This window comes from Fonsecaea nubica (genome assembly GCF_001646965.1).
Source record: "Fonsecaea nubica strain CBS 269.64 chromosome Unknown Scaff11, whole genome shotgun sequence".
NCBI classification, from domain to species: Eukaryota; Fungi; Ascomycota; class Eurotiomycetes; order Chaetothyriales; family Herpotrichiellaceae; genus Fonsecaea; species Fonsecaea nubica.
Genome location: NW_019173684.1, coordinates 279,279 through 300,158, shown reverse-complemented (window position 1 = coordinate 300,158; position 20,880 = coordinate 279,279). Strand labels below are relative to the sequence as shown.

The window sequence follows — 20,880 nt, the reverse complement described above, 5'->3', positions numbered from 1 at the left end:
AATATCCGTCCCAAAACCGCAGAATGTTCTACGGGGCGAGATAATTTATCTACAGCTTACTCTTTTCTCTCTTCTCAAAGCTGCCATTAGCCGACACGGTATAGTCCTTTCCGCTGCTCCAGCCCAGCCACTCGCTCAAGGCCTGTTCGCCACCTTCACCCGGCTTTAACGCCTTGCCGTACCATTGCATTTCGACTTTCCGTGCCGGCGACACAGTCAGCCCGACGATCGGCCGGTGCTCGTAGCCCGCGGCCTCCATTTCTGCGTGTTCGAGCACGGGCGCACAGCACGCGTCGGTTCCGTCAAAGATGGCCTCCCACTCCTTGCGGGTCTTCTCCTTGAACCGCTTCGTGAACAGCTCGCGCATATACGGCCAAGAACGCTTGTCTTCGCGAGCGAGCTTGCCTGGGACGACTTCTGCCTCGGTGAAACCCAACCCCTTGAGCAGCACCTGCCAGAACTGTGGCTCCAGCGCACCGACAGACATGTACTTGCCCGCATCCTTGCACTCGTAGCTCCCATAGTACGGGGCGCCTCCGTCTAGTTGGTTGGTGCCCCGCTCCCCGCTCCACATGGGCGTCTTCGTCAAGAGTCTCGGAAACGTGGCGAGGAAACTAGCACCATCCACCATGTTTGATTCGACGACTTGTCCCTTCCCACTTGTTGCGCGGTGGATCAGTGCCAGAAGGACACCCGTGAATGCGGCATGACCGCCACCAGCAAAGTCTGCAAGGATATTGGCGGGGTGTGCAGGCGGAGAACCCTTCGAACCAAGCATCGACAGCACACCAGACACGGCGAGGTAGTTGATATCGTGACCGGCCATGGCAGAGTATTTCCCATCGCGACGGAAACCCGTCAGTCGGACCACGATGAGGCGAGGATTTTTCTTGAGCAGCACAGTCTCGGGATCCAGACCAAGTTTCTCGAGCACACCTGGTCGGAAGGGGTCGATCAGAACGTCCACATTTGGAATGAGGGAGAGGAAGACGGCGACGGAAGCAGGGCTCTTCAGGTCCAATGCGATGGAACGCTTCCAGCTGGTCAGGAGATCACCACCGCTAGAGCTCGGTCGATCGACACGCAGGACACTGGCGCCCCAATTCGCGAGGAGCAGACCACAAAAGGGACCTATATCGATTAATGAGTGGTCTTGCCATATAAGATGCTTGAGAGAAGAGGGTTGCGGTACCTGGAGCCAATCCAGCGAGTTCGAGGACGCGGACGCCTGTTAGAGGTGGACTGGCAGTCATTGTGGCGGGTTAATTGAAGAACTCAGAGAAGCTGACGCCAGAACAGAAATATATATTTTTACCAGTGAACTTCAACTCATATTGTACTCGGCTCTACCTGTGGTGTACCTGCGCCAGTGAGCGCGGCCTTGGGAATTGGAGGTTCCCTTGCCGCCTCGCGAATGCCGAAGTGACCGAGGCTCATCGAAATCTGGGGAGCCGAGTAGGAAGACTTTTTATGGCAGGTTCGCCGGAAGTTCCTTTTCGGTCTAACCCTTTTTCGACGCCTTCATACTAAACACCAAGTATCGAGCACCGAGTATCCGACACACTGCCTTGTATCGATCACGTTTCTAATATGCCCTTTGGTTTCCTCTTCGAAAAACAGTCACTCAAAACTGTACAGTCATCCTCACTGCCATCCGGCATCATGCAAGAGCCCTTGATCTCTGATTTGAGAAAAATGGCCAGCCTACCCGTTGGTGCCGTCACCGAGTCCGCTCAGCGCGAGTGGCACGAGTACAACCTGGTCAGGCGTGCCATCCCGCTCTCTGCCTGCTCATCTATGAGCAGGGACCCGGGGTCAATTTCCCTGTTTACTGAATGCACTTAGTGTTCTTGAAGCTGGACGTGATTTTGGCTCCAAGACCTGTATGCCAGCCCTGGAAGCACAGGAATTTGTTGTTGGGATGAGCCATCCTGAAGTCAATAGCCCCTAGAGCGCTCATCAGGCCGAGATTGCTCAAATATATTGCCTCTCGTGTCCCCTGTCTGAAGACTGTCAAAGGTACAGAGCTGTCACCTTATTTTCCCGTCCCATTCAAGCCTTTTGTTGTTCAAGCACACTTTGAGTGCTCGAGCCGAAATTTCTCCTCTGAAAAGCATTGCCGGATCGGTATGCAATTCAAGAAGGTCTTCACCTCAGCCTGGTCTGCGCTTCGGAAAATACCCCATCACGTCGGTCATGTAGGGCGCCTTGCTTTGCGAAAAGCACAGCTCCAGATCCTACCTCAATTGACAAAATGGAAGGGACAAAAGGAAGAACCGAAGGTTGTCTTGTACAAACATCGCGGCATTGCCATACTGGGCATTCTAACTCAGGCTGCGCCTCTCGGCGGCGTCTTGACGCTATTGATCTTGAATGTCAAGACTTTGTTCATTGGGAGTCTTTCCACGTCGGCGGTGACTGCTTTTCAATTTGCAGCCAAACTGCTGGAGTTGCTGATGCAGGCTTCACTAGCTGTTGTCTTGCTCGATGCGATGCGCTGGCAAATCGTTCGGAATCAAGACCTTCCGCTCGGGGGGCTCGTGGCTCCCTTGCGCACTGCAGACGTGTCATATCTCTGGTCTCTGGAACTCTGGGGTTCTTTGACCTCGAAGACCTGGCGAGGCTACCGCAAAGCATACTTGAGCCTCTTGATATTCGGCACAGTCGTCCTCGCTGCCCTAGTTGGCCCCTCGGGGGCAGTCGCCCTTGTTCCTCGTCAAATCACGCATTCTACTGCTGAATACCTCAACATTTTGAATCCTCAAGATAACCTCTTCCCTCTCACTGCCAGCTTTCTGTAAGTGCCCTTTTTGTCCCATTCTCAGACGTTGCTTGTTGATGCTCTCGGCTCTCTTAGAGACACAGGCGCCGCTTTCGAGCAAGGCATCACGCAGCTTAGCCAGTTCTTCGGCCCTGAGCCATACCGGCTCCTTGACTCGGAAGGCATACGACTATTTGGAACACCCTCTGATCTAGGTTTGCCCTGGGCTGCAGCGACAGTCCCTTCCCGCCACATGTCGTATGTTTTGCGAACACAGAGTGCGAACCTGCAAAAAGACTCGGCTTCTCCGTTCAATGTCTTGACGATGAAGACTTCTCAAGCTCTCGTTCAGAGTGCCTGCAACGAGAACGACCTATACGACTTGAAGCACAACCAAACATACCTGTCTTTTCCGAGTTCGGAAGCACCACTGGATAAGCTCGTTACATGGGGTGAAACTCTTGGAAACGCTACGGTCAACGGCACTATTCTGTTCTTCACAAATCTGGCTCCTTCGTCTCCTTCACGGAGTTCCACTCTCATGGTCTATGGGACGACAGAACCCGTTGACCGAAGCTACGTGGCAACAGCGTATGCTTGCATGATCGATGCGACGTGGACCAGTGTGACGCTGAACATATCGGCCGCCGACAGCAGCTATAGTCAGATCAATTATGTGCTCCAGACGCACTACGATGGTGGCATTCCGCAGCATCAGAAGATCGACCTTCCACATGCTTGGACTGATCAGCTTCGATCCGCCATTTTTGCCTCTCATACCGCGCTCGACTTCCTCAAAAGTCATCTTTACCCAGCACAAATGATCGCCTTGGCGCTTGCAAACGGCGACACCGACTATCTCCAGTACAACGGTCTCGTTCTCAAGCGTGACGATGGTAGGGATCCTGATACACAGGCCCTGTATACATATCTGGACAAAAGACATGCTTGGAGTCAGTACGCAGGTGTCTCGATTGACATTGACCAGAATGCTGCATTGTCCAACCCCCCTTCTCTCACGTACCAAGTGGTTTATCAGTCGCAACACGGCTTCGGTTACAATGCCGAGGCGATTACTGTGCAGCTATCGCTCGCAGTGCTCGGTCTATTCTGTGTCTTCGTGGCGACGCACATGTTTCTACTGCTTCTCACCGGCTACACGGGGACCAGCTGGGATAGTATCAGTGAACTGCTGATGCTAGGTTTGATGAGTCGAAAGCCGCAATACCTAGGCTCTCATACTAGCGCGGGTTTGGATACCCTCAACATATTCCGTGAGCCGGTCAGCGTCAAGGTGAATGACGAGGGATATGTGGAACTGGTGTTCGAAAACGACACAGCTGGCAAGTTGGGGAGGAATGCGCCTGTAGTGGTCAACAAAGCTTATTGATTCTGAGGTGCCTCAGTCGCAGATCTTGTAGCGATGATGCTATGCTACACCAGAAGCTGAAGGGAGGTAAGGAGGAGTCCCCAATACCAGTTGAGGTGAATTGTTACCTCTTCATAAGAAGGCTTCCTTTAATGCCTCTCTACCTTTGTCGGCCATGTCCCACTGTGTTCTCCAACATTCCACAACCAGCACCACAAACGATCGCTGCCGACGGAAAGGCCCAGCATAACGGACAACTTGAGAAACGATGCCAAAGGGTTCGGAGGGAGGTGCTCGTTTGCTTGATGGTTTCGTCCAGAAGGAAGTCACTCTTGCCTATTCAGACTCACCGTACAAGAAGGGAGCCGCCAGCATATCGTTCCTATGGACCTTCCTTCCGACCCTCGCGGGCAGGCGCAGTGGCAGGCAACTTATATCACCTCATTCTGCCAGTATTCGTACTTCGACGTCCATTCCTCCACCAACACATCTCAGTATACATCTTTTTATTCTTATTCAACATGCGTGCTCCAGAGATTGCAGGGTTTTACGTGGAGTGGTCCGACGAATTCTACGGCACAGCTGGCACTCCTCCCAGCTCACAATACTGGAGCCTACAAACTCCCTCGATCAACTACAACAACGAGTTGCAGAGCTACACCAATTCGACAAACAATGCCTACCTCGACGGAAATGGGCAACTCTGTATTGTTCCTCAAAAGGTGAACGGACAATGGACCTCTGCTCGTCTATATGGCAACCCCAGCTTTCAATGTGACAATAACCGCAAGATGATCTTCGCCGCCCATATCAAGCTTGGCCAGAACCCGCCGTGGCAGCAGCAAGGGATTTGGCCTGCTTGGTGGGCACTGGGCCAGTCGATACGTGAGGATGGAGAATGGTGAGCTCCAAATTCGCCTTATCCTGCTGTGCTATTACAGAAGTCTCTTACACTGCATACTGCTTCAGGCCGAAATGTGGTGAGTGGGATATCTTGGAGCTCTGCAACGGCAGCTATACGAACCAATGTGAGCCGTGATGGATTCTGTCCAAGCCAGGTGTTTTGGGCCTGCTAGAAGACTCTCTGACTGTTGGGAAACATCAGCTTCAATCCACCAACTTGACGAAGCGGGAAATCACACCGTAAGCCATGGAACTATCAACTTCGATCGCCGAGATTATCACACCTTTGCCGTCCTCATCGATCTCAGCTCGGATGACTATAGCCAACAGTGCATCAAGTTTCAGCTTGATGGCCAGACCTACTTTACTGTTCAGGGGGATGCGTCGAGTGAGGCAGCCAGCCAATGTTGGGATAGATGCGCGCGAAGCGCGTTCTTCCCCATCCTCAACATAGCTGTGGGGGGGGATCTTTCAGGAAATCCCAACGATGATACGCTTCCTGGTGTGGGTAGCGGCATGACGATTCAGTGGTTGGCTGTGTACAAATCATGGTATTGAACTACGAAGCTGGCTCGTACCTTGTCCGATGGAGTAGATTTTCCAACCAAAGCATCAAGGGTCACCAGGAGCATTAGGCAAGGCTACGTCTGGTCGTGTTGGTAGAGTTCCTGTAGTCAGAGGTCCTTGTGAGGTAGAGCTTGACACGTCAGAATTTCAGATGTCAACCTCTGCAGAGATTGTGATCTGCTTCGTCGTATGTCAAGTGCACATCAACCTAACCATGAACCCTTTGCCATCCACTGGGCAGTTACTTTACAAAGTGAGGATACAAGAATGGATAGGTGAGAGGTAGATAGGTCCGTGGTCCACGGGACATGATACATGGTAGATCTCGGCCATATCCACCAACCTAGATACCTGTGAGTACTGGGTAGGTATCTCAACATCTCAGGAGGGTGGAGGCGTCGGGGTAGGTTAGCCCATGTCAAAGCAAGGCCAAAGGGAGATCAAGGTCAAGGTCACGGTCAGCGTAGATCAAGTCGGAGGCACTCGAACAATGAACAATGGTATGGTAAACCCCGTTACTTGGTCCTTGGTCCTTGGTACCCGGACTCATACTCGTATGTAGATGGATGTATTACGGGTCCGGCATGGAGTGGCTGGCTGCTCGGTATCTACATACTCAGGGTGTACGCACTGTAGGTTAGGGTGAGATATACCTCGTCCGTACCTACCTACACCAAGGTACATGGTTGGTATTATCATTACATACAAATGATACATTGTGAGACAATCTCGGGATGAGAGGGACGAATTACAACGAGTTTCTCAGGCACTCATGTCCCTGTCCATGAATTGACAAAGCACCAAGCCAGACAAGGTTCTTCTTCACATCTTCCTACTTACTCTGAAGAAACCTTTCCCGTGCCATGGCTGTCGCAGAGAAGACCGTGCGTTGTCCGCCGGAAGAGCTCGAGCTATTCTTTCTCTCTCGCTCAAATCCAATCCAAGGCGAAATATATTATTAGTGGTTCTTGTAAAAAGCAAAAAGTCATAAGAACTGCGTAACTGGCGTGACAGGACCAGAAATCTACTGGTCCTTGTGGTGCCAACTGGCTCAAAAGTCGCCTGCCGCCCACCACTATCTGCAACAAAACATTTCCCTGCAAGAACTTTGCATGCCAACGACGATCATGAGTGGATGAGGACGGCATTATTTTTCCGGTCCTCTTTTTTTTGGTCTCCATCAGGCTAAGAAGAACCTGGTAGTGCTAACCCAATATACAGCGTTTAGTCCAAGACGGCGGCGCCGCAGTACTTCTCGATAGTGGCTTTTTGGCTGCTAGGGTCACCCTTGATTGAAAGGTTAGGTAGGTCTTGTACTGTAACTTTCCTGTGGTTTGTACTTTATCATGTCCGGGCGGGCGGGCAGTGAAGTTGGACGTGCAGAAAAAGCACCTAGTTGTTTTAGAGGGAGGTGATCAGAATAATATACCTCGCATCGCATCGCATGACCGCGCATTGCATGGTGCATTATTCCCTCGAGGCTCTTCCTTTCAATACACTGGGTCATTGGATAGAGAAAAGGCGGTCAAGGGCAGGGCAAGGCAAGAATCCAGCTCGAGCTCCAGTTTCAGCTTCCTCCTGACGCTCGAGTGAGGCAGGGATCAGTTCGCTTGCAAATCAGTATTGGAGGGGTGAAAGTTGCTCGCTTGCATGTGAGAAAGAAGAGGGGAGCTGAGCGGGCCTGGCACGCGCAGGAGAAGAGTCAGAGGATCGACCTAGGTAGGAGTGCTTGGAGGAGACAACGAGTTAGTTCCATCTGAGGGTCAAGTGAAGGTGTCGGAGCCTTTCCTCGTACCTAAGGATTATTGAACCACGGTGCAATTGCTCCGTTCCCACAGCGGCTGGAAGTGGTCGGTAGGTACGAGGTACTTGGGCAAGGTCTGTGGGTAGGTGGGCAGGTGGGAAGGCGGGTAGGTAGGTGTGGGTGCGGTGCCATGGTGCAGTTGGGTTCATGAACAAACATTTGACGCATGCATGCATGCACCCCACGTCTACGTCTTGCCCACCACTCACCACCCACCCACGTGCGTCACTCTTTTTTAAGCATTGGAATATCGTTCGATGAGCTTGATACGAGTAGGTACATGTGAGCTGAAGCTTGGAGTCGGACATTTTTCGTTTCCACATTGTATGCTGAGCACGGAGAATTATACGCGAGAAAGCATTTAATGGAGAAAGCGGAGTGAATGAAAAGACGATCGATTGACCAAGCAAGCTGAAAGGCAGATGGGACGATCGTACAGAGAATACGAGTAGGCATCTCGTCATCTCATCTCCCTGTGGTGCGTGCTCGGTACGAAATAACCTTGTACTCAGAACCAGTCTCTACTCAGAACAGAGCACGCGGAGAGAGAAGCGGAGATGAGCTGCTATCATATCCGGGCCTACCACTACTTACGAGTAGGTACAGATGTAGCACGCCAGAAGTAGTTTGGGCAGGGGAGCAACGAAGAACCAGGCCTTTGCCTTGATCTGTTCCCTGTGAGCTTCTGCTAGGCTAGCCCTGGAAGCCCTGGCAAACAAACCTGGCTCTTCACTCGTAGGTGCCCCTAACCCTGGGTGCCTGGGCGCCTGGGTACCAGGGCAATTGAGCAACAGAGCAACCCGACGGGGATCTGGACTCTGCACTCTGAAGATGCTTGAAGTGCCCATGTATGCCTAGCGATGCCTAGCGGTGCCTAACGTTAGCGGTGCAAAGATGCTAGCGGGGCGTAGCTAGTGGATGTTGCGTGTTTGCGGGTGTTGTCGTCATCCCTTCCAAGCACACCCACCTCCAGGCACCAAGGGTGAGACAGCTTGACAGGTTCGCTTATTAGTGCGCGGCAACAGCTGCATTGCATTGCTTAGCAACTTAGCCCTCACCACCTGCAGAAGTCCATCTTCACAAACCTGTTCTTGTGCCTCCAACATGGCCATCGAGGAAGCATTTCACGGCCCTAGCTTCGTGATCCTGGCTTCGGCAAAACCGCAACAAGAACAATAAGATATGAATTTCAACTGATACAACCACTCGTTTATTGGTACATTCTCACCCTTCCTTACTGGTGTGATTTGTTCTCATTGTAGGGGAATGGCTCAAGCAGAGCCGCCTCAATCACCCAGTACATCTTGTTCCCCGCATCGTGCTGCTCTCATTGACTCGCGGCAGACCGCCATTAGCTAGTCCAAGCTCTCTCATTATCGTTAAAGCCATAGTACGGCCTCACGGCCGTGGCTCTCTCCATATCCTCGTCGTAACTGGCATGCTTCATCGTCACCAACTGCCAATCTGGTCCCCTTCGCATGTGTGCGCCCAAAAGTGAACTCCCAGGAATGCTTGCCCCAGCTAGAAAGTAAAATGAGGCCGGCCCAAGTAGAAGATGCGTGCTAAAAATAACAAGACCACCGTACATCAGTCGTCGATATCTGGATTCGCCACAAAAAGCCTTACTCCAGGCTGACCCATGCTCATCGTCCGCTCGTCCACGCTCCCTCTTCTGCGCAGATCCTCGGCTTTCTTCGCTTGCTCCAGTGCCCGTTGTACAGCGCTGGGACCAGAAATCTCCTTCAGCTCGCCGAATGAGTCCTCACTCTCCCTACCAGGGGTAGACTTGTCGCTGTGGATGAAATACTCGTGCTTCGCATCTTCGGCGTTTTCCGCGTCTTCTGGGATACCTCGTCCTGGTGACCCTTCGCTAGGTGGTGTGCTTGTACTGCTAAATCGTCCTTGATCTGGACGCGGATACCCGCTCCGGTATTTGGCGCTGTTGGTGCTGCTTCTCCCACTGCCAGTCCGGGCATGTACCATACTATTGTCGCCAGTCAAGCTTCGTCCTTCCTCTTCTTCATCGCCCAGTGCTTCGTTGGCACTTAATCGTACAGGCACAGACGCGCCGGTTAGGTTCGCCGGGACATACCCGGGTGCTTTCGGGACACCGCCGTGTCTGATCTTGCCAACCACGCCACCTGACGAGATGGTGCTTGTCCGTCCGCCATGACCAACACTCTGAACCTCAAGGGCCGCGCGGTGTTTGGCTGCTTTCTGGGCAGCGGCAATCCGGGGGTCGATGTTTTGAGCTCGATCGCACCAGACGGTTGCCTTTTGTTTTCGCATCAGTGCTACGTACGATGTAGGGCTATTCGTGGCTGTCGAGCGGCCAGACGTAGAACGACGTGGGATGCTGGCGGCCGAAGAGGTTGTGCCCTGTCTGTGCATGCTCATCGTGGCATTCGAAGTGGAGGAATGACGTGAATGTGAGGAGGTGGAGGGAATGCGAGAATGACCTGTGCCAGACGGCACAGTGACAATGGTCACAAAAGAGTTGGAGGGAGGCAGGGTGTTTGAAGAAACAGTCCGTGCGTGATGGTGGTTGCTGATCGTTCGCGCCGGCGCTATGGGAGTGGTGGTGGTCGCAATGTAGGATTTTCGCTCAGGGCGAGTAAAGGCGCCGTCAGCCACCGAGGGCGCAGGATGAGGCGGCAAAGAGGAAATAGGGGCGGGAGAATGTGAGTAAGGGTAGGAGAGTGTGGGATCTGGGATATTTGTCCCAGCTACTGTCAAGACGCTCATCGGTCTTCTCAGATACTGACAAGGCTCAGAGAGCAGAAGGTAGGATGGAGAATTGCGGACTGAGGTCGAAGGTTTCTAGGTCGGGGCCCTTGGTGCAGTCCAAGCACTGGTTTAGTGGTGGAGACTTCGGCTGGCCCAAGTTTGGATTTTTTGGGTAGGAAGGAATTTCTGCAGCTCTGGTTATTGGCCGGCACAACCAGATCCGACGACACAGTGAGCTGGTAAAGGAGTGGATTTGTAACCGCTTCAGCCCCAAACCGACGGGAGCAAAGCAGCGGTAGCGGCAGTGGTAGTGATGGCAGTTCGTTCGGTGAGAGGCCGAAGTGAGGTGTGAAGGCAAAGCTACGGGTTCGAGGATGTGATGAGGGAGGGAAAAAGGGAGCACAGGAGGGCAACGTGGAAATTTGAATCAAAATGGTCTGAGTAGCCGATGCCTTTTGTAAAACGTGTCGCGCGCCCTTGCCTCGTATCGCTAAACCCCCTCTCGTCGTCTCTAGGCGGAGAAGAACTAGACAGTGAATGCTATAATTGAGTCCTGAGGATTGTGCAGTCGCAGCTGCGGACCAATGAAGCCAGTGGACAGGAACGTCGACGGAGGCGGGCGTGAGAGAGTTCGTAGGGCAACAAGTCCGCGCGCGAATCAAGTCGATGTTTGTTGACGGAGTTTATACTGATGGAGGGCAGCAGCCTTGCAGCGAGACACGATTGATTCGAAGGACTCTTGCAGATGGTGGGTGAGGGTGTGTACAAGTATGTGTGTAGGGAGAAGGCCCAGGGTTGGCAAACGGACAACTTTATTTTGCATCAATCGAATGATGAATGATGTTGACGACGACCATGATGCTTTGGGATGTATCCAGGATTTGCATGCCCGTCACTAGCTGGGAACTGGCACCACTGGTACAAGTAGTCGCTGTGCCTAGTTTATCTATACCAGGATACCAGGGGGGACACATGGACGGGATCCCAGGAAACCAGCCATAACTACCACCTACCAAATGAGACCAAGGACCTCAATTGAGCGAAACCTCGTCGGAATGCCGCTGTTCATTTGTCCCGATCCGCGATGATGCCGTAGCCTGTGGGAAGAAGGAGGGGGAGAGAGGAGGGGGCCAAAGGGGCGAGGGGCACCCCTGGAAAGGCTGCAAGAGGGCACCCAAGCCTTGAAGCAGGCCCACGTCCTGGACCTGTACGCGCCCAGAAACAGCCCATGACCCGTAAATTATTCGCTTGATGATTACATGCCTACCTAGCTAGGTAATCTTGGGGCCTGTCCGGGATCTGTGATTAGGTGGGGTTCCAACTAAGACCAACATTTAACCCCCCAAGACTCACCTAAAACTCAGCTGAAGGCTTTCCGCCCGCCGCCCGAGCCACTCGGTGTCACCTCTGTAACCTCGCTCGCCGTGCCTTTGCACCCCGAAACTTGCCTACTTGGGGGATCCATTGGGCTGACCTTAGGATGGTGAGGCCCAGACGTCATGGCCACTCACGCCACTTTCAACTGAAACTTAGGCTCGCATTACTTGATCCGGATGGCCGGTTACTATTTCTTCAAACAATCAAGCTCACCAAGTGTCAAACTGCAATACCACCAGACGTTGTTTCTTTCTTTTCCTTTGTCATGGGAATTGCCATAGTTGTACACTTGTACTCTGGCCAACGGGAAAATATTTTCACTCGCCCTCATCTATCCGTCGCTCCTATCGCATGGCACGCCGCATCTCGATCATGGCTGGGATCTTGCTCCGGAATAAAGTGAGACGGATGGATCAGTGACTCCATTGAGTTGCGATGCGATGACAAACCCACCCTTGACCTGCCAAGTTCCATATCATTCTTCTCTTCCCGCCGGAGAAAAAAAGGACAAGTCGGTTGCATGATCCACGTTGCGATCTACTAGTATCAGGAAAAGAGCAAGCTACGAGGACAAGGATCGAGATCACCTTGGAGCAAAATCTGGCGTCAAAATGGCTGTTGGCAGTCTCCCTGTGGCATCTTGGTCCTTCTGTTGGACTTTGCCGAAGCCTTACCTAGTCCTACCCGTACGTCAGGGCTGTTTCAAGTTTGGTTGTACTGATGCATCCAACAAAGTATTCTTGCAAACGCCCCTTTCTGTCCACAATAATTCCACAGTCGATTCCACTGATGGATGCAACCTACTCGGTACAAAGCTACCCCGTGTTGCCCTAGGAGAAAATGTCATGCCACCTGCGACTCGGAAGATTCTCGCTTGAGTACAGACAAAATTTCCCTGCGCTTTGATAAGCGCTACTTGTCCTTGTTCCTTGTTCCTGATCGACCGGATCAGCGTCGTGTTACGTCTTCAATGGACCTCAATGACTGACCTGGCTATAAGATCAAGGTTCACCTTTACAAGGCAGAGGGTTCGGATTAAAAGGAAACGGCAGATCAGGAAATATTGTCCTGATCGACGAAAGAATTCCCTTGGGACCATTGGCGTTCAGTCTTTGTCTTTGATTGATATCACTCACGGAAATAAATCTCGTCGTTGATTGACTCCAACTGATCCTCACTCCGGGCTCCTTTGAGACCTGAAATATGTCCTGTGACATCTACACAAAATACAGTCTCATGAAATTGCCGATTCCCAGCCTTGCTCAGAAACAAAATGTTGTAATGGGACAGTGAAGCCCTGGCTGGTTTGTCTTTCTTTCTTTCTCGCGATTATCAAGGAACGGAACAATCCATGCCGTGTCTACTACCCAGTATTTCTCCTGGTTAAGGAGAAGCGAACAGGTAAGGTCTCCTTCGCCAATTATTCCCGAGCAAGTTGGGTTTTGGTACAATTGGCTATCATCCCCCTTCTTCTTGCTTGAGCATACATAGCAGAAAACATCAAAGCATATCAACCACGCACAGTTGGAGAATCTCCAAATTGGTCAAACTGCAGATATCGCCCTCTGGCGAGTCACTGGGAGTCAATTTGCGTGTCTGAGACAAGGTGTCAGCAGAGTCTCTGGCGGACACCCCTTTTTCCGATCACCCATTCTTTCCACTACCGCAGCGTTGAGTCCAGAAGCAAAATTGCATTGCCTCTCAAAAAAATGTTGTTCAGTATAATACTACTTTGCCCTCGCAAAGGGGTGGTTTCAAATGGTACGCAGAATGTATCAGTCCAGCTGAGTCGAGAGCCATGTATCTGAAACCAGCACTGGTCGAAACGAGCCCAAGCAGCCCAAACTTTGGTTCTTTCACCCAGCTGAACCGCCAATACCATCCCACAGTGGCGAGTAACTCGGGGTCGGAGATCGGTACCTGGAACAGACGCACCCGTGTTTCTAGAGCGAAAGTTCGAAAGGTGAGTGGGTAGAACGAGACAGGATTCAGAGGCAGCATGCAATGCCAGCGCATCATCCGTGGGCCGTGGGGCATTGCAGGGGGGCTGCGTCCAAGTGGCTCGGTCGGTGAGCCTGCAAAGCGACACATGGCGGAAGGATCTTCGGGTTCAAAGATCGTTTAGACCCTTAGCAGCTCGTTTGCGGTCCAGTCATCGTTATCCCAAGGTTTGACGTGGCCGTTTCTGCGAGGCCGGTGGAAGGACAAACGAAAAACGGCCATGTTCTGCAGCATGTTTGCAGTACCACTGAGAGTGCGTCGAAAAGTACCCATCGAGTAGTGATGGACCGCCGGACCTCAATTTCTGATGGGAAAAATTGCCAGGGTCCTTTGATCTTTCAGGTGGCCAACACCGTACAAATATCGGTGTACTACTGTCGCGTCGTCCATGCGCGTCTATTAACTGGGGGCACATTGGCCGCCTTTTCAGCCACTTCATTAGGTACCGCGCAGAGGCTGAGGCGGTGGATCACAGGATAATGTAGTCAATAGTCGTATCGCCTCCCATCTCTTGTTCTCGCCACACCCCTCGCTCATGGCTGTTGCGCGTTTTGCCACATCGTTGGCGAACCGGGGGAGATCCGCGGTTCAGAAAGTCTCCTTTGCGCGACCGCCGGTTTGTCGAGGTGGTCTTTAGTACTATCGGCCCGGAGCGCATCTCTGAGCTTTAGAAGAAGCATATTGAGGAGCGACGAGTGGTTCGAGAGGACACTGAGCTTATGTCAAGCAGCCTGGTTAGTTTGGGCTAATGCAGCTGGATATGCATTCGTTGGCAACGTCGTCAGGGCCTGCAAGTCATCCCTCATGTTGCAGTGTTGCGCTGTACTCTGAGAAATTGTGTGCGTTGTTCTCCTGGTCCCCTCTAGTTGTAGTCGTTGGTTGCCGATCAAAAAGACCCCCAAAAGTCTTTCCTGATGGATTGATGCGCCATAATGAAAAAAATGTCCTGTGGCTTTCACGGCCTTTTTCGTGGATCTCTGCGTCCAGACCTCGTGTTGCAGGTGATTTGAAACCGCTGGGAATCCCAAAGGTGCCCGTATTGGCGAAGTTGGGTACTGTACTTGCAAGCGAGCGACCGAAAAACCTCCCCCGCATTATTGCCCTGCAGTGACTATTGAACTTGGGAACCTTGGTCACTCTACGGTACGTTGTACTTTGCACCCTTGCATTGGGTTATCGAACCGCGCCTCTCCGCCATTCAAGCCACGAACAAGCACCACAAGAGAACCAAACTGAGACGAGGTGGAGGAGGAACAAGCAAAAGAGGAGGAGATACGTCTCCCCGTAGTTCGGACAATCAATCCTCTGTGCGGCGACGCCTGACCGCTGAATCAAATCACATCACATCACACGCTGCGATTGCGAGTCACAAGTCGATCCTCGACTCAACACTCTGACCAAAGACGGAATCCCGCTTGCACTCACTCCCACGCCTCACCTCGCCCTGTTTCGCGAACATCCCTCATTTTGCCCTCTACGCCGCCTTTCGCCGTAGCCCCAGCATTCGCTGTTCCTGCTGCCGTCGGCCTGCGCCCTCCGCTGTAATGGAATTGGCCAGCGTATGACAGAACTACCTGGGGTCTCTGGTGTCGTGGAAGGTCAAGCCCAAGCCCAGGGTAAGGGCTGGGGCCAGCACGCTCAAGGTCGGTTTCCAAGCTCCTCTTCCCAAACTCCGGCCGCATTCCAACCTGCTCACCCTGTGCGGCGACAGCTGTTCCTTCTCGTTTGCCATCCCAAGCGCCCGATAACAATGCTCAAGACGATGCCGAACCTATGTCTAGACCCGAACCTTCAGAACCTACCTCGACGGGTTCTCCGCGCTTCGGCAGCTCTTCCTCGAAGGGAGCTACCTTTAACCATGTTTCTCCGTCTGGACGCCCCCGGGAGCAGGACACAGCCACATCAATGTTGAGGACTACTTCAAAGGCGCTCAGTGTTGCAAGAGACGGTGAAGATGGTGGAAGCCCATCATTCGGCTTACCAAGTCGTGAGATCCCTTTTGCCCACATGCGTGTGCATTTCGACGACTTTGCAAAACAACTTCGTCTACATCGACACCATGAGTACCGGAAGCGAATGCTCTACCATCAACGGGACCGCTTACGAAACGCTATAGCCCTCTCTGGCCGTTTACAGCGCGTAGGCTCATGGGTGCATGATGGCTTGGTCCAGATCTCTCAACAGTCGGATCCGAGCGGTTTCACCAGGGTATATCAACACATGCAGGATCTGGTCAACCTCTGCCATTCACAGTGGTATTATGAGATTCATGCCTCTGATTCCACCTCTACCGTGACCTTCAAAACGCCCATCAAGGATTCCTTTTTTGCGAGGCTATCACCTGCTATCCAGGAGGATTGTCTGGAACTCGTACAAACCTTGAGAAGTAATCCTCGTTTTCTTATCGAGAGATTCAAGGCAATGAACTCCGAACAGGTCAAGGGTCTCTCGACATCGCCAAAATTCAAAAAGCTCCCTGAGTCGGTCCTCGCATCACTGTCACAAAACCGTGGTCGCGAATCGCAGCGCAGACGTCCTAGATCCAGTTATAAGGACTTTGAGGATGAAACACAATTGATTCGGAGCAAGGCATATTCCAAAGAGCTTGAAGATTACGCAACATCTTTTGAGCGGTCGAATCCCTTAGCTTTTCTCATTCACAATGTGTATGGCTCCACCCAGGACGTTTTGAATAAAGAAAGCCAACTACGCTTTTCCACATGGTCAACAATTTGCGCGACTTTGCTGCTAGAGTCGGGGCCGACATTCGATGCGATCATTGGCGAGGTTCTGTCTGCATTTGCACACTTGTACGAATGGCAGATCAAAGACCGCCTGGAAATCTTCTTGATGGGCAGTCTACAGCGAGGTGCCTTCCTATATAACTCTCTGGAGAGCGCTGCTACGGGTTCTCGGATGGACATCGGGTCCTTCGATCCGTCTAACACTCCTCAAGCACAGGACTTCTTTGATGCAGAAGTCAAAGAGCTTTTCCAAATCTTGTGTTGTGATGGAGGCATACCCACAGGCGCACTATGCTTGGGTCGAGCGATCATCGGGAGACTTCCCACAGTGGAGAGCCAGAGTGCTTTTCGCGGTCAATTCTTCTTTAGGTGGTTCTTACAGGATTTCCTGCGCGTCGCCATCTCTTTTCCAGAGGTACTGTGATTGTGAGGTTTCTGTTTTCTCAGCTGACAGCAAGGCAGGATGAAAAAATGCTCCTTCAATTCCACATCAACGGCCGGGCTAGGTTTCATTTACTTCATAGGCTTTGGGATCGAGCAGTTGCCCGTGCCACCGAGACCTTCAACCCAATGTAAAATTTCACTTTCTGTTGCAAATGGGAAGCACACTAATATCTCACTCAGGGCTGCACAACAGGTCGATCAAGATATTCAAAACTGTGTAAACGGAATTATCGGCCGAATCTCTGCAGATACCCAGTGTTCCAATCCGTATCGGTCTGAAACGCTTTCCAACACCATTGCCGAGCCCAGTGGCTCGTCCTACATCTCAATCTGCGCAGCAGATATTGCTCACCTTCTGGAGAAGCTGAGACCGCAGGTTCTCCATACCTCGAGTCCGTTTGGGCCGTTCTTGAGCTCCTCACAGACGACCTTCAACATGCAATATTCCCGAGCCAGTTCCAAATTTGAACGTCTGTGCAGACGTATACTAGATGTTATCGAGCCTGGCCACTCGTCGAAGAACGTGCACCCACGGCAAGAAAATTGGGCATTGTTACTAGTTTCGGAGACAGGGAAGATATTGGCATCAACAGGATTGTTGACCAACGGGTCAACGAGGATAGAAGGTCTAGGCGAACTTGATCCAGCAGAGGACGCTGCCCTTCGCCTGGCAGACCAACCGACCGTCCTACGTAATCGTCAAATCGCCGACCAGATACCGACCAAAGGGATCGGCAACCTCAGCCTCACCGAAATGTTTGCCGCCCAAGCGAATACGTCTCATATAAAGACTGACAGCATTACTTCAATGTACTGGCACGATGCACTCAAATACTTGCGGATCTGTTATCCACTCACAGTCCTAACGGGTGACGATACGAAGGTGCTTGGACCATTAACTCAGAAATTGAAGAGATGTCGACAGGAGCTTGAGGATGAATGTCTGCAGATGGAACAGGAAGTGGCGGCGCTCGCAGCTTCTTACACTCTCGCAAGAGAAGATCTATCCAAGGCCTCCGGATGGCTTGATAAACTTCGGATGAAGCTGTGGTATGAAAGTAACGTACTGACCTCCAATGTTTACGACAATGCAAGAAATATCACGGTTGCGCTGAACAACATGGCACTGCCACCTCTTCAGAGGTTTGCTTCTGCTCAGCAACCAAACGTCTCACTGGCGCCGAGCCGGCCGGGCACTTCTGCGACATCAGCCTCATCCATCTTTGATCAACCTAGACTTGATACCATGACGATCCTAAAAGCACCAGTGGAACATGGTGGACCTCGAAAACTGTCCGATCCACAGATTGAGAAAACGAGAAAGTGGCTCGAGCGCAACCACGTGGAAAACTTCTGTCGAGGCGAAGAGAGAATTCACCGATTCTGCATGGAGGTTAAGCTGGTCACCCGAAAACTGGTCGGGGAGACCTTGGCTGATAGTCCTGTTCTCTGGGCCAGCGAACTGTTCGCAAGGGAGAAATCTCTGTACGACATTCATGCAGTCTTCGGAGGCTATCCGAGCACTAGGCCCCCAAGTGTGATGAGTGAGCCGCTTTCATCCACTTCTTTTCCAATACGCACAGCATTCTTGGGCTCAAGAACATCGATCTATGGTGGCTCGAGCAGACTTGGAAAGGACGGTTTAGGTAGTGACATGGCGTCGTTCATCAGCTCACCAGGGCGAGCGACCACGTCCACGACTCTGGAGAGCAGCATCTGGTCACCGGCCCAATCAAACTCGAGGTCAGTCACCTCGGCCTCTGTACAGTCCAGGCCAGCTTCGACATTCGAGGATGTCACCCTAAGCCGACCCATCGATCGTGGCCAAGAAAAGGCGAGCTTTTTGGAGAGCCTGCGACAAGACCTAACCTCACTGTTGCTCTCGGATCTCGGATGCCCTGTGTGGAGCTGTGGAAGTGAAAGCGACACATGGATGAACGCAGCATGGCAGACCCCGGGCATTCTTGAACGGCTACTGCAGCGTACTGTGCTGGCTCAGCTGCTCCCTGCTCAATCAGGGACTGGAGGCCCGATGAACACCTCCCATCCAGGAAGCCCAAGAAAACAAAAAACACGATCTCAGAGTGCAGCACCGCTGCCGTACTCGCCGGCCAGGAATCATTCGATCACTACCACAGGGTCACTGGAAAAACTGCTTATCAGTAGCAATGGTGAGCTGACCGCAGGAAGCTTCCCATATCTGACAGCATTTGACGACGTCCTCGGCCGAGTGAGGGATCACACGGATCCCATTCTGAAACTCCGGGCCATTCGCGATTTTCGATTATTGTCACAAGCTTTTCAGCAGAACCACCAAGAAGCCATTCAGAAAGCTAACTCGGCGGCGCAAGATGTCGACTCCCAGGACCCGACACGGCGACGCAGCCTCGACCCAAACGTGCTATCACAAAATCTAAAACGCCAACATCGTCAGGGCAAACCCCAAACCCGAGGCGTGGCTCAGAACTCTGCAGGCGAGAGCGCCACTGTCCAGTTTCTGAAGGACCTTCTCTTTGTTCTTCGGCCAAAGACAATCTTTCGGGATCTGCAGTACATTGCCGCATTTGTATCTTCGGAAACACTAGACGATATGGAGCTGGGCCCTGCATTCCTCCACGTAGGATTGGCAGCCTTGGCCTGGAAAGACGAGGTGTGTCGCGGCATGGTCGATGTGGCAGACCGAATTGTTGCCAAGGACGCGATCAAAAGAAACGTATCAAGTGGTTCTCGCCGGGAGCTGTCGATCCTCAAGGCGATGGAGTACTGGATCATCGGCGCGCAAGAAGGCAACCCCATTGCACAACGAGAGCTGGCAAGTCTATATCTCACCCATCCGGATGTGCCTCCAATCGTCAGTCTCCCACTTGCCTTGTCCTCGGAAATTTTCAAGCGTGAAATGAGGTGGAAAGAAGAGGAGGAGGAAGAAGGATGGCGCCGGAACAGTCAGGCGCTGTGCCTTGCCCTGCACTGGATGCAGGAGGCTGCCAAAAATGGGGATTCTGTCGCGCAGACCAAACTGGAGGAGCGCGAGGCCGGCCGTTCAATTCGATGAGGTGACACTGTTTTAATTATCACGACTTATTTGGCCCGCACCAAGCAGAAGGCTTAACGGGCTTGTTTTTATTGGGGTGGCTTGGATGTCTTTTGCTGCTGACATGGGGCTCTCTGGCGACATGCGAAGTGGTTTTATTGGAGTTTTTTTGGGGCTGTCCGGGCATTTCATTTTTTGGTTCGTGCATGGCCTTGTTTCTGTGAGTGTAGCAACTCAAGCGATACACGTGTACTTGTGCTACGGGTGGCAGACTGCTATTTGGCGAGTTTTAAATTCTGTTGGAGGATATGAACCGGTCGACATCAGCGCCCGGCAGGACCAGATCAACACTCTTAGGCGGTAAGGGAGGAGGTCTTTGAAGCTTTACATCTCGCTCTTGCGTTGAATGGATGGACAGACGATGGGCAATGCGGTTGCCATGTGTGAGCTAGTTACTGGTGAAATTGCACGAACAGAACTGTGCAGTTGGGTAGAAATTTTTTCGGTCCGTTGTCCAACTCTTGTTTTTCGCCCGATAGAGGCATTGCAGTAGCCGTGAGCCGTGGATTCCATGTACCTCCGTACCGAGTGGGGCAATGATGAACTAGGTCAAAGGGTCGACATATCCTGGGTCGCCCTGAAAGTTCACTACGCCCACAATTTGCCTTGGCCAGTCAAAGATGCTGCTCGGGGGACTTTAGTGAGGAAGTCAGGCGATCAGGGAGGACGCATTGTCCCCGTGGACGAATCATGAGGGCGCGAGGGGAAGGACAGAGATTTCAGCAGCTCTAGGAATTCAGGCACATGCATCCGGGAAGGAGGATTTGCGGTTGCACAGCAGGAGGAAAATGCAGCTCAGCCTAAAGAGAGTAGGCAAAGGCAACGGAGAAACGACGGGGAGAGATCCAGACCTTGGGCTGTTATTGAAGACATGCCAGTTCATCGCTGACACTCCAGAGACCATCCAGAGCATTCCGCAAGCTGACCGGGGACACCGCATGAAGGGAGAGCGGAAAGGAACAGCTGTACGCCCCGAGGCGATGGAGTGAGGTGCGCAAACACCAAGTCATGAGTACAGTAGCTTAGCGGGAGTTCGTGCCTTTGACTGGAGGAGTTCATTTCGTTTCATGCGGCTAAAGGGCAACCATGACC

General features: G+C 52.3%; 5 protein-coding genes across 5 annotated transcripts; 3 read left to right on the top strand and 2 right to left on the bottom strand.

The window, feature by feature from the left end:
• Nucleotides 1-49: 49 nt before the first annotated feature.
• On the bottom strand, nucleotides 50-1,253 carry AYO20_02585 (hypothetical protein; the record flags this gene model as incomplete). Its single annotated transcript, XM_022640889.1, has 2 exons — nucleotides 50-1,131; nucleotides 1,193-1,253. 2 exons carry the CDS (start codon nucleotides 1,251-1,253, stop codon nucleotides 50-52), a joined length of 1,143 nt encoding a protein of 380 aa, XP_022503145.1.
• Nucleotides 1,254-2,129: 876 nt separating this feature from the next.
• AYO20_02584 (hypothetical protein) lies at nucleotides 2,130-4,151 on the top strand (the record flags this gene model as incomplete). The annotated part of the gene is made up of 2 exons (XM_022640888.1): nucleotides 2,130-2,797; nucleotides 2,858-4,151. The coding sequence occupies 2 exons, from the start codon at nucleotides 2,130-2,132 to the stop codon at nucleotides 4,149-4,151; spliced, it is 1,962 nt and encodes a 653-aa protein (XP_022503144.1).
• Nucleotides 4,152-4,651: 500 nt separating this feature from the next.
• Nucleotides 4,652-5,591, top strand: AYO20_02583 (hypothetical protein; the record flags this gene model as incomplete). The annotated part of the gene is made up of 3 exons (XM_022640887.1): nucleotides 4,652-5,031; nucleotides 5,100-5,158; nucleotides 5,236-5,591. 3 exons carry the CDS (start codon nucleotides 4,652-4,654, stop codon nucleotides 5,589-5,591), a joined length of 795 nt encoding a protein of 264 aa, XP_022503143.1.
• Nucleotides 5,592-8,991: 3,400 nt separating this feature from the next.
• AYO20_02582 (hypothetical protein) lies at nucleotides 8,992-9,801 on the bottom strand (the record flags this gene model as incomplete). The annotated part of the gene is made up of 1 exon (XM_022640886.1): nucleotides 8,992-9,801. The coding sequence occupies one exon, from the start codon at nucleotides 9,799-9,801 to the stop codon at nucleotides 8,992-8,994; it is 810 nt and encodes a 269-aa protein (XP_022503142.1).
• A 5,481-nt stretch (nucleotides 9,802-15,282) lies between these two features.
• Nucleotides 15,283-19,749, top strand: AYO20_02581 (hypothetical protein; the record flags this gene model as incomplete). Its single annotated transcript, XM_022640885.1, has 3 exons — nucleotides 15,283-16,668; nucleotides 16,716-16,825; nucleotides 16,878-19,749. 3 exons carry the CDS (start codon nucleotides 15,283-15,285, stop codon nucleotides 19,747-19,749), a joined length of 4,368 nt encoding a protein of 1,455 aa, XP_022503141.1.
• Nucleotides 19,750-20,880: the final 1,131 nt, after the last annotated feature.